Source organism: Coregonus clupeaformis, chromosome 3 (genome assembly GCF_020615455.1).
Source record: "Coregonus clupeaformis isolate EN_2021a chromosome 3, ASM2061545v1, whole genome shotgun sequence".
Classification (NCBI taxonomy): domain Eukaryota; kingdom Metazoa; phylum Chordata; class Actinopteri; order Salmoniformes; family Salmonidae; genus Coregonus; species Coregonus clupeaformis.
Window position 1 is genome coordinate 8,313,249 of NC_059194.1, and position 13,245 is coordinate 8,326,493.

The window sequence follows — 13,245 nt, forward strand, 5'->3', positions numbered from 1 at the left end:
CCTCTGTAGTGCCTTGCGGTCGGAGGCCAAGCAGTTGCCATACCAGGCGGTGATGCAACCAGTCAGGATGCTCTCGATGGTGCAGCTGTAGAATTTTTTGAGGATCTGAGGACCCATGCCAAATCTTTTTCAGTCTCCTGAGGGGGAATAGGCTTTGTCGTGCCCTCTTCACGACTGTCTTGGTGTGTTTGGACCATGATAGTTCGTTGGTGATGTGGACACCAAGGAACTTGAAGCTCTCAACCTGTTCCACTACAGCCCCGTCGATGAGAATGGGGGCGTGCTCAGTCCTCTTTTTTTCCTGTAGTCCACAATCATCTCCTTTGTCTTGGTCACGTTGAGGGAGAGGTTGTTGTCCTGGCACCACACGGCCAGGTCTCTGACCTCCTCCCTATAGGCTGTCTCATCGTTGTCGGTGATCAGGCCTACCACTGTTGTGTCGTCGGCAAACTTAATGATGGTGTTGGAGTCGTGCCTGGCCATGCAGTCATGGGTGAACAGAGAGTACAGGAGGGGACTGAGCACGCACCCCTGAGGGGGCCCCCGTGTTGAGGATCAGTGTGGCAGATGTGTTGTTACCTACCCTTACCACCTGGGGGCGGCCCGTCAGGAAGTCCAGGATCCAGTTGCAGAGGGAGGTGTTTAGTCCCAGGATCCTTAGCTTAGTGATGAGCTTAGAGGGCACTATGGTGTTGAATGCTGAGCTGTAGTCAATGAATAGCATTCTCACGTAGGTGTTCCTCTTGTCCAGGTGGGAAAGGGCAGTGTGGAGTGCAATAGAGATTGCATCATCTGTGGATCTGTTGGGGCGGTATGCAAATTGGAGTGGGTCTAGGGTTTTTGGGATAATGCTGTTGATGTGAGCCATGACCAGCCTTTCAAAGCACTTCATGGCTACAGACGTCAGTGCTACGGGTCGGTAGTCATTTAGGCAGGTTATCTTAGAGTCCTTGGGCACAGGGACTATAGTGGTCTGCTTGAAACATGTTGGTATTACAGACTCAGTCAGGGACATGTTGAAAATGTCAGTGAAGACACTTGCCAGTTGGTCAGCACATGCTCGGAGTACACGTCCTGGTAATCCGTCTGGCCCTGCGGCCTTGTGAATGTTGACCTGCTTAAAAGTCTTACTCACATCGGCTACGGAGAGCGTGATCACATAGTCATCCGGAACAGCTGGTGCTCTCATGCATGCTTCAGTGTTGCTTGCCTTGAAGCGAGCATAGAAGTGGTTTAGCTCGTCTGGTAGGCTTGTGTCACTGGGCAGCTCGCGGCTGTGCTTCCCTTTGTAGTCTGTAATAGTTTTCAAGTCCTGCCACATCCGACAAGCGTCAGAGCCAGTGTAGTACGATTCAATCTTAGTCCAGTATTGACTCTTTGCCTGTTTGATGGTTCGTCGGAGGTCATAGCGGGATTTCTTATAAGCGTCCGGGTTAGAGTCCCGTTCCTTGAAAGCGGCAGCTCTACCCTTTAGCTCAGTGCGGATGTTTCCTGTAATCCATGGCTTCTGGTTGGGGTATGTACGTACGGTCACTGTGGGGACGACATCATCGATGCACTTATTGATGAAGCCAGTGACTGATGTGGTGTACTCCTCAATGCTGTCTGAAGAATCCCGGAACATGTTCCAGTCTGTGCTAGCAAAACAGTCCTGTAGCTTAGCATCTGCGTCATCTGACCACTTTTTTATTAACCGAGTCACTGGTGCTTCCTGCTTTAGTTTTTGCTTATAAGCAGGAATCAGGAGGATAGAGTTATGGTCAGATTTGCCAAATGGAGGGCGAGGGAGAGCTTTGTATGCGTCTCTGTGTGTGAAGTAAAGGTGGTCTAGAGTTTTTTTTCCTCTGGTTGCAACCCTAGTTGCAGTGCAGTGGAAAAGGTTGCATGTGCCAAATACCAGTGAACCAGACTGCTATTATTATTATGATCATGTTATGTATACAGGACCATTTAATAGTATTACTTTCAATATGCATAAACTATATCCATACGCAATAGAGCTAATCGTATAAAAGTAATGAACCAATATAACTTTGTCTTAGAAAATGAATGTGTGCCAGGCATTGTGTATGGTAATCTCATACATTTCAGCCTAAAGTGGAAATGCAATCTCTTTGCTTCCCCTTCAAAGAAACAAAACTTCAGCAATGATAAGTAGCTTCAGGAGGAATTGATTTTAAAGGTCCACGACAAAATCTGGAAAGCCAAAAACACAGGAAAAGAGATTTGTAGAACCAATTTAACTTATCTCTTTTACATTATTTATACTCCTGTACATATTCTTTTCTAGGGTCACACAGTACATTCAATATTGCTCTTTGGGCTGTATAGTAGTAGTGGTAGGAGGGATTCTGGGGGCCTGCTCTGCACCGGAAAACATAACCAGAGAGACTCGGTGTGTCCTGGAGGAAAGGAAGCGGACTGGGGGAAAATGGAAGTGGATGAATGCGAGGCCCTTGGGCAGCTGCCCCGGATCACTCAGAGCCTTGAAGTGTATAGCAGCAGATTGAAGTAACGTATGGAACGTATATATAAGGGTAATGGGAGGAGGTGATGAAGACAGGTCCCCTTATAGCTTTGACTCAGGGGTGGGGGGTTAAGGGAGGACTAGGTGTATGTGTGACATGTTTACATGTGGATCTCAAGATGACGACCAAGTAGCAGATGGAGAAACAGACAAATATACTAACATGCCTGTGTGTACGCTCATTTGTGCCTCTGGATGCTTTGGGAACAGCAGACACATTCTAGCATGTCTCTGGCTTCGCTCCATGGAGCCTCCCTTTACCTTGATGGTGGTGTAGTTGCTGCTCTCCTGGACATGGAGTAGGGTGCCACTCTTGCTGCGGGTGCGGAACTTGATCTCAAGGCTGCTGGGCCCAGAGAGGTCAGAGGTCAAGCCCATGAGGCTCTGGCGTAGCAGGACGTCCCGTTTGGGGCTCTGGCGCATGGCGTAGTCAAGCCGACCAGTCCCGTCCAGCGAGAGAGCCGTGTCGGCCGTGATGTCTATGCAAGAATGAAAAGCACAAGTCAGGGTAAGTCAAAGGAAATGATACAATATTTATCTGATTGATGGTCAAATTCACAAGAAGTGTATGACTCAGACTGCAAGCACAGTCAGCCAAAATTCCCCTCCAAAGGGATTCTTACATTTCTCGCAGTATTTGCCGGTGAAGCCCTCCATGCATTTGCACTGCTGCCAGGACCAGTAGTCAATACAGGTGCCCCCATGTCTGCAGGGGTTGGCTGTGCAGGCTCCCTCCAGTCTGGGACATCTACAGACAGACAGACAGACAAGTCAGCCACCATGGTGGACAGCGGGCCCTCTATAGGATCTGGAAGATGCAACTCCCCCAATACAAAAAACATAAAAAACCTAGGGAATTAGCATATTAAAATATCTGTCTTCGCCACTATTCACAACAAACTAAAAGAAAGAATCTCCATTCTACAATTCTACGAGTACTATTCCAAAAAACTGTACGTCTGCTATTTATATCAAAGATGGCTCTTCAGAGGTTCTTGAGGGTTGAGCGCTACAGTGAATGACCAGATATCCTGCTGGGAGAGTTTGGGAGTTAGGGGGTTGAGTAGGATGGAAGGATGGAGGAAAGAAAGAGGTAGGGAGGGCGCTAGACCTGTCAAGGATGCCATGGGACGCCAGGGCCTGACTGGGCTCCAGTGGGCGGCCGTTGACGGCGAACTCCATGATGCAGCCCACAAAGTCGTGGGTGGCGACCTGGCCACGGCGATGAAGGACGGGCTCTATTGACCTGACGCCTCCCACCGAGAGCCGGTTGGGCCCAACGTCCAGGATCCTGCGAGGAGGAGAAGGAGAAGCCGCTGGGGGTCAGCGCCTCTCACAACAACATGGCCCCACAGGGGCCCGGGCCATCCGCAAATAAACTGCAGCAGACCCTCGTCATCTGCCAGATCGCTCACTCAGTAAGTCTCACACACAGTCTCCCCCCCATGGGTCCAGACAGCTTTTCACTATGGGCGTCTCACAATGCTAAACGGTACATGTGATGTACATGTATATGTTTACAGACACTATGGTTTACACAAGCCAAGGTGGACATGCAAGGGTTCATTGAGAACAGTCGACATGATGGATGGGTCCACAGACCATTCTTTGCAGAGACATGAGATATTGTTGTACTGTTGATATTTTTAACTTCCCAGAATGAGAAACAATAGTGACCGATAAGGATGTTTGTATGAATTCAAGATGGCCAGCAAGGGCTACTCTGAGAGTAAACAGCCTCAAATGGCATTCTGTTTTTTTTCTCTCAAGGAATTATATTTATTTACAACAGATACAGTATATCATGGAAATAAAGTGCTATTTGCATCTGGAAATAAATGCTTCCCCTATAACCAGTCTCTTCTACCGAATGGAACCTTTTACTATGTAGTTCACAGCTGGGTGTACTCTGCCAGAGTTGATGGTGTGGTAAGCTCTACTGTATGTGTTCTTACCAGTCAGTATGCACAGCCACGTTGCTCACAGCACAGTAGCCTGGCTCCTGATCGTCCCCACACACGTCGACTGTCAGGGACGCAGCCTGCATGACGAGAGGAGCAGAGACACAGTCACGGATATGTTATTCTCCTGTGACTGTACAGCACACATACTGACACACAACAAATTACCACACACGTTGCAACTTCCTGATGGTCGTACCAGCACAGACAGTAATATCTTACTCAGATGAGCACTCCAGTTTGCAGAAAGACAGACAGACAACAGTAAATACAACTACATGTCTGATTTTGTAAGTCACAATTAATGTTGTTTGATAGCATACTGTTTTGAAACCATCCTTATGAAGACGCAGTAGACCTAAATGGCAATCTAAGATTCCCTAAGATATGACCTTTACCGTTAGCCAAGGCTAATAATTGTTCTACTTTCCCTTTCCCTCTGTGGTCTCTGAAGCTTGACTGAGGTGAAAAAAGAGGTGGCAGGAGAAATGAGAAGTGCGTGAACGTGTTTAAAAACCATGGCAGCATGCTCCACCTACACCAAGATCTTAGATAAACACAGAGCGGCCTGCTTGGAACGTGAGCACAAATCATCCAAGAGATGCCGGAGAGCGTGACCCCTCCCTCCCTTCCCTCACTAATTGCTAACACAGAAACTTACAATTTATGAGGCAAAAAAACAACAAGGGAAAAAGAGACATTTGTCTCAGGGCTTTGTCGCTGTTGTTGAAGGGCTAGGGCTACACTTCGGCGCCAGATGGGCAATTTATTAATGCCTTTCTCTTAGATCAAAGCCCCTGCAGCCAAACCACAGCGTACACACACTGTCAAGTGTCTCACATGACTGGCGAAGGGTTTTCTCAAGGAAACACCCTCTGAAAATGGATATAATATGTGACAAAAGACCAAGAGCATTGTTTTTGTTTGCTTAACTATCAGGGAACACGGTAAACACCGCAGATTAGTGATGTCACAACAAATGAGGGTGGAAAAGTGCCACTGGAGAGCATCATTTTCCCATCACCAACCTTCTAGATGACAAATCCAAATAGATGGCTGCTGTTGAACACTACAGAAACATGCTATTGTCTTCCATTCGTCATGTTGGATTATTTATGTGAGAAAGTCAGGTTCAACACTTGTTGAGGATGAAAACAGAATGTGGATGCTAAAGGATGTAAATAGTTGTAAATTATTTATGTGAGGCCTGAAACCACTCTCATTCCTCCAAATGGGAAGAAATAGGAAATAAGGCAAAAATAGCCTTGAGAAGAATGTTACAACAATTCTTGCAGTTAAATTGTGACATGACTGTATTACATATGTAACCTACATTAGTTTTCTTAACTTAGTGGTCATACTCATAACTATTGCTGTTATAATACAGCTATAATAACAGAGTATAGGCAATATAAATTATGCTTGCTGGGTTGCAGCTTTCAGTTGGGTGAACTAGAATATTATTTTCATATATACAACAGTGTCCTTGACTCTCCCGGTGTGTCCTACATTACTAGGTCTGGTTATCACATCTGCTCAGAATCCAAAAGTGGAGGAACTGAAAAATGGCCTTCACAGGCACAGCCGCGGGAAGTAGGGGTGCTGAGGATGCTGCACAGCACCCCCTGATAAATCGGAAGAAAAAAAACTTGTCAGCAGAGCGGAGAAAAATACTCCCCCCCCGTGCCTGAAATGCGGGCAGATGCACGCTCTGCTTTCGTTCTACTAGCTCGGTTAAGAGCCTCAACATGGTAATTCCTCAACCTACTCATAATATTTGTAGTGCATCGTATTTCTAACTGCATGTTGTGTACCTGTCTATCCTGTCACTCTCTCCAAGCTGACAGTTTAATGATTTTACCAATTTCCTATGAAATCCCAGTGCAATGACAAATCTGAAGTCCAGCAGGAGACTTATACAACTCTGGACAGGCTGGTGATTTTTTTCTCCATACCATTGAACAACTGGCAGAGAAACAACTACATTCGGAGGAAATACAAGGAATTTCAGAGTCTGAGGCTATTTTGGAGGCCATATTGTAAATCACAACAAGCAATCAAATATAATTACAACTATGAAAGCTATATTCAGAACTACCAGTGTGTGGGTAGTTTAATTATCATCTCACGGTGCAAAAAAAGAATATGATGCCAAATTTGGATGCTGCTCTCAGCTATAAAAACCCAGGAGGTCATAACTGCTGTTGAAACATAAGCTATACTTCTATATAGGCCTACATGTGGGGGCTTTAGGATTTTACTCTACATCTTTGCCATTATAGGCCCATAAAACCATTAAGACTTCAAATACAATATATTTTCCAACTGTTTAGGGTGCAAAACAAATAAAAACAGCTTGGTAATAAAGCCATATATAACAAAAATGCCTCTCACCATTCCAGCTCTCCTTGCGATGACAGTGTGGAACTGTCCATCTGAAACTTTTATCATGGTGATTAGTTTATAGGTCCCGCTTCCCAAGTTAAACGAGAAGCGCATCCGTCCCTCAAAGATCTCCAGAGCCAGGAATTCCGCCTTGTCTCCGGTCTGGTTGTCATGGTTGTACATGAGGAGAGCGTTGCTCTTTAGTGTGGCAAACTTGATGTAGATGTAGTTGTTGTTGGGATCCAGGCTCGGAAACTCCATGTAGGACAGCTCCTCAAAGCCGTAGCTGTTGAGTTCACAGTGTTTTCCAAAGACCCCTGAGGAGGAAAGGAATGAATAAATGAAACAGGGATGTCATGAATAATTCACCATACAGCATCTATAAAAGCAGCACATATCTGGGAACCATCCGCTATCATAGGCTAACAATAAGGGTATCATGCTTAGAATAGAGAAACAGTTACACAACATACAGTATGTGAATAAATGTGACATGGATACATACAATTCATTACACTGGGGATAGCAACAGTCATTTTGCCAATCCAGATAGTTTTCAATCACGTAGCGGTTTCCTCTAAGTCAATACTTACCAAATGGACAATGACAGTTATAGCCATCCACTCTGTTCTGGCAGGAGCCGCCATTAAAACATGGGTTACACTCACAGTGATTGATGATGGAATCACACGTTTTGCCTGGGTTCACAAAACAACACAAATTAAAATGAACGAGGTGGGGTTGACAGGAAGATGTGGGGGCAAACACAGTTCATGTTTTTTTTCTTCCTATGACACCCTGTCATTGAAGTTGAAAATCACAGGGGGTCTACGACAGGGTTTAAATATATAGAGAGAGATTTTAGAACGGTAGACTCTTCAATGGATCTCTGAGGCCAATGAACTAAAGCATGATGAAAATATGATCACTAATATAAGACAGTACAATAACAGACAGAACAAGGTATGCAAGGGGCAACACTGACAATGACCTGCAGCTTTATGTATTTTTAGGCACTGACTCCTGCACCATGAGACAAATAGCTTAAAGGAGATACATTCTTTCACCACAACCAGGCAGGGAAAACAGGAAGTGTGGAGTTCAACGTGAGGGCATGCAAACTTCTGTAAGTCAAAAGGTGCAATTCTTCAAGAGGGCCATTCATCTTGATGAAACGACAAGGTTTGTGGTAATTTGTTATGGTCATAATAAAAAAAGACTGATGCTTAGGCAAAATGTCTGCTGTTGATCAGTGGAAGTATCTATCAGCCACTACAGCCAGCAGCTGGCCAAACAGACATGATTCAAACTACTGTTCTCATTTATGGTTCTCCATGTGCACTCCCTTCATTAAGATTAATATTATTGTATTTATCACACCATCAACATTCAAGCAGGGAGGGAGTGATTTACACAAAAAGAGAGTAGCTAGTTCTCTTTAGTTCACTTTTCAAAAATATTTGTATCTTTAAGGATCTAGAAGGAGCAATCTTTAATACATACTAAACCTCTCAATGTTTGACCAAATGAAAGATGAGCAGAGCCCTAAATATCAGAAATATGCTTAAGTACTGTAGAAAGAAAGGCATGCAGAGGAATATGAGACTATATGAGACTACTGAACTCTGTGCAGTCCACAGTAAGGCCCTTACTGGGGTCAATTTCGCATCATCCTTTTTATTAAAGTAAACATGACAAGCTGATATGCATCAAAGCTGATACCCCCCAACTTGTAATCATAAAACCAAAATGTTTTTGGGTTTTGGCAGTCAGGCCTGTATGCTAGGGTTACAACACCTCTTGCATTAGTTTGGAGGCAAATATTGTACTTGGACAAAAAAACGTGAGTCATGTGCAGTGTGTGTATACTTGAGCCTAGCTGAACATCTGTGGTTGTGTTGCTCATAAAATCTAAATGGCTCCTAAGGTGGTGTACGGTACCTGCAAAGCCGGATTTGCAGAGGCAGTTGAATCCACCAGGGTAATTCTGACAGAGTGCCCCGTTCTTGCAGGGGTTGGAGAGGCATTCGTTGATGTCCCTCTCGCAGGCCATGCCCGTGAATCCCTCTGGGCAGGTGCAGGAGAATCCCCCCACCAGGTTGTGGCAGGTCCCGCCATTGTGGCACGGAGACGGCAGGCACTCGTCTATATCCGTCTCACACAGCGCCCCTGCGTACCCTGGTCTGCAACTGCAGGCGTAGGGCTGAAGGGGGTGGTTTGAGACGAGGATCACCGGGACACTCTCCGTTGTCTTCATATCTGGCCCCACACTAAGGCGCCTCTTGCAGCTGCCCCCATTCTGGCATGGGTTACGTGTGCAGGGGTCGTGATCCACTGAGTCTATCTGCACCCCGCTCTGCCTGTGCAGAACATCTTTGATGCTCTGAAAGAAGGTGGCCACTCCACTGGGGTTGACATACTGTCCGTGGCTGCGCTTTATGGCAGCCATCAGGAAAGTTTGGTTGTTGAGTTCAAAGGCGCCATACAGCTGTACTCCAGTGCCTAGCCCCGCCAGCTGTGAGTTTGCGATGCGCACAAAGCTGAGGTAGTGATTGGTGAGGAAGGTGGTGACCCCCTGGGTACGGAGGCGAATCAGGATACTGTTGTCCACAGTGGCATTGGTGAACCCCATGAAGAAGACCCGGACGTTACTGCTGACAGAGCCGTGGACACCATCACTACTTCGGACAGCTAATTCAAATGTTCCGTCTGTTGAGCGGGCCTTTGAGTTGAGGTCACAGGTGCCCGTTGGGATGGTGAACAGACTGGATGAAGGAGGAGTCAAGGAGCAGTGGAAGCTGTCCTGTATGTCTGGGTCTTGGGGCTTCACAACCCCGAGGGATCCTCCGGGGAACATGTTTCCGAAATAGTGGATGAAGATCTCCACGGAGCGCGGCTCTGACGGGTTATCATTCTGATCATTTACTTTTACGTGGACCGTTCCAGTGGAGGACATCTGAGGGACACCGGAGTCCTTGATAACCACAGACAGGTAAAAGTCGCTGATCTGTTCCCTGTCGATCTCTCGACTGGTGGTCAGCACTCCAGCGGGGCTGAGGCTGAAGTAGTTACTGGCCGAGCCGGCGCTGAGCAGACTATATGAGAATGGACCTTGATTGGGTGGAAGGTCTGGGTCAGTTGAAGTAAGAGTTGCGACATCTGTCCCAGCTCGCTGGTTCTCCATGACTTCTGCCCTCACCGTCTTCAGAGTAGGACCGTTATCATTAATGTCCTCCAGATTCACAACCAGGGTGGCACTTCCAGTTGCGGAGGGTGAGCCAGAGTCCACAGCTAGCAGAGTCAGGCTGAACACAGGAGTGGTTTCCCTGTCCAGCTCAGCTGCTACAGATACTTGGCCAGTCTGGGGGTTGATGGTGAAGACGTTTTTCTCTAAATCTGAGGCTATGGAGTACGAGAATCTGCTCCAGCTTGGGACAGAGTCAGAGTCCTGTGCACTAACGAAGGTGACCAGACCGCCAGGGGAAAGACCCTCACTGATCTGAACATCATAGAGTTCCTGGCTGAAAACAGGAGGATCATTGGCATCCAGGATCGTGATGTTCACGAAGACCTCGTCGATATCAGCCCCACGGATGCTTCCCGCGTTTTTCGCCAGGACTTTGAGGGAGATCTTTTCCTCTTTCTCACGATCGAGGGGACCTGTGACGTAGATCTGACCTGTTTTTCTGTTGATGCTGAAGCCCTTTCTTCTGCTCTTCCCGAAAATTAGGTAGTAAACCACTCCGTCATCCCCTTGGTCACGGTCACTGGCGAACACCTCTCCCACCACTGTGCCTCTTGGAGCTGCTTCAGAGACTTCAAAGTAATACTGCTTGGAGACAAAGCGGGGAACGTATTCATTGGCTCCCTTGAGCTGAATGTTGACATTGGCAAAACTGCAGCGCTCCTCGTCTGGGACATTGAAGGCCTTCACTGTTAAGTGGTAGACCTGCTTAGCCTCATAATCCAGGAAACCCTGGGTGGTGATTACGCCTGTGTTTGGATCAATTACAAAGAGGTCGCTGTCTGACGACTGGATCACGTAAGCCATGACAGCATTGGGCCCTGAATCGCTGTCTGTGGCATTCATTTTCACCACTGTGGTGCCACTGGGAACGTTCTCCTGTACCACAGGGAAATACTCATCAGGATCAAATATAGGTGGGTTGTCGTTCACATCGGTCACATGGATTGTGACCATGACGTAGCTGGTCTTTGCGATCCATCCCCCGTCGGTGGCTGTCACTCTGAGCTCATGCTTTTGCTTTTCCTCAAAGTCCAGATGATTGGCCAGAGATAGGACTCCTGTTTTACTGTTCATGGCAAACTTGCCCTTGTCGTTGCCTGAAGTGATGTTGTATGTGATATGCCCGTTCATCTCTTTGTCCTTGTCCCTGGCAGAGAGCGTCCTGATGGCTGTCCCCACGGCAAGGCTCTCAGGTATGGTAGCTGTGACTTGGCTTTGGGAGAACTCCGGTGTGTGGTGGTTCTCCTCAGTGACTGCCACTTTTACAGTGGTTCTAGCACTCAGAGGGGGGTTCCCTTTGTCTCTGGCAGTAACATCCATGAGGAACACCTTGTTCATATCTGAGGTGAGTGAGGAGGCGACAGCGACCCATCCACTCTGTATATCCAGCTTGAACTTGCTAGTGCTGTTCCCTCCTGATATTATGTAATCCACCTCAGAGTTGAGGCCAAAATCTTTCTTGTCAAGAGCTATGACCCTGATAAGTTTGGTGCCAACTTTGACGCTTTTAGTGACAGGGGTAAAGTAGCTAGAGGATTCGAACTTGGGTGGATTGTCATTACTATCTAGTATGTTTACAATGACTGTAGTTTCACTCATCAATGGCTTGGTCGCACGGTCTGAAGCAGTAATGATGAAACTGTGCCGATTTATGTTTATGTTGCTGCCAGTTGAGTTTTGATATTTTAAATGCTGCTTGATAAAGATTTCTCCAGAGCTTGAATTGATCCTGAAATATTCAGACTGGGACCTGATGAAATAGAATATTTTGCCATTGACACCCTCGTCGGGGTCAGTTGCAGACACCTGAGTAACGAGTGACCCCACCTCTGTAAGCTCAGGGTAGTCCAGGTAGTAAGATGGCCGACTGAATCGGGGGGCATTATCATTTACATCCGTTACAAATATTGTGACATCCGTGCTAACTGTCCAGCCAGAATCATGGGCAGAGACTTTGGCAATGTAATGATCAGTGTCTTCCCTATTGAGAGGTCTACTGATAGTTATGTCTCCAGTACTTGGATTGATAGTAAACGGTAGACTTGTGTCTGTGATTGAATGCTTGCTTATGGCATTAGCACCTGCGTCCTCGTCTGTGGTTGTAACCCTGGTGACAGTGTACCCCACTGGGGCGTTTTCGGGCACTGTGGCGCTAAAGATCTTAGAGAACCTGGGAGCGTTATCATTCACATCTAATACGTTGATCAGGACTTTCACAGCTGTGCTTTTGGGAGGATTGCCACGGTCTGTGGCCTTCACTTTCAGGGCATATTGAGATAGTTTTTCCCTGTCAAGAGGCCTGGTCGTTCGGATTTCACCAGTGGCCCGATTGACGCTGAAGCTGTTCTCCTTGTTGCCGTCGATAATGGCATATTCCAGCTGGCCGTTAGGGCCGCTGTCCTGATCCATGGCAGACAACATGAGCACCCGTTGAGGGGACAGGTTCTCTAGTATCTCTGCATGGAATGGTTCCCTGTCAAATACAGGGTGGTTGTCGTTTACATCCAGCACTGTGATCTCCACTTTCTCATAGGAGGAATAGGGGGGGAATCCTTGGTCCCTGGCCTCAATCCAGAGCACATATTTCTGAATGTGTTCAAAGTCCAGTGAATGTTTGATTGACAGCTCTCCTGTCAACTGGTCGATGTGAAAGGCATTATCCAGGTTTCCACTGGCGATGTAGTATGATAGGGCCCCGCCACGTGTAGAGGACCCGGTGACTGTGGTAACTATCGTGTTTGTAGGTTGGCTCTCTGGGAATGTGAAAGTAATATCCTTCAGCTTGATGACAGGGAAGTCTCCCCCGGTCACAAACCGGACGGTCACAGTGGTCGAGTCTGTTTTGGGATTGGTTCCTCCGTCTTTCACTCGGACAGTGAGGGTAACCTCCGAGCTGCCTGTCAACCTCTCATTGGCTGTAATGGCTCCTCTTATGGGGTCAATCTTGAACTTGTCAGAGTTGCGGCCAGTTAGAGAGTAGTGGAGCTGAGCATTGAGTCCAGCGTCGTCATCTGTCACCGTCACAGCGAATACCAAGTTGCCTGAAAAATACAAAATGAGACAAAATACTTCAGAATAACTACTATAAGTATAACTGATATTCACTTCATCATCAATATTTTTCA

General features: G+C 46.8%; 1 protein-coding gene across 1 annotated transcript in view; it reads right to left on the reverse strand.

Annotated features, from left to right (window-relative positions):
• Window positions 1-13,245, reverse strand: part of LOC121541796 (protocadherin Fat 4-like) — a 96,853-nt gene that overhangs the window by 10,220 nt on the left and 73,388 nt on the right. The window contains exons 9-15 of the mRNA XM_041851102.2: window positions 8,815-13,161; window positions 7,467-7,571; window positions 6,883-7,190; window positions 4,483-4,568; window positions 3,639-3,818; window positions 3,151-3,275; window positions 2,789-3,006 (exon numbers count right to left, since the gene is read on the reverse strand). Coding sequence (XP_041707036.2) covers window positions 2,789-3,006; window positions 3,151-3,275; window positions 3,639-3,818; window positions 4,483-4,568; window positions 6,883-7,190; window positions 7,467-7,571; window positions 8,815-13,161 — 5,369 coding nt within the window. The remainder of the gene's footprint in view (window positions 1-2,788; window positions 3,007-3,150; window positions 3,276-3,638; window positions 3,819-4,482; window positions 4,569-6,882; window positions 7,191-7,466; window positions 7,572-8,814; window positions 13,162-13,245) is intronic.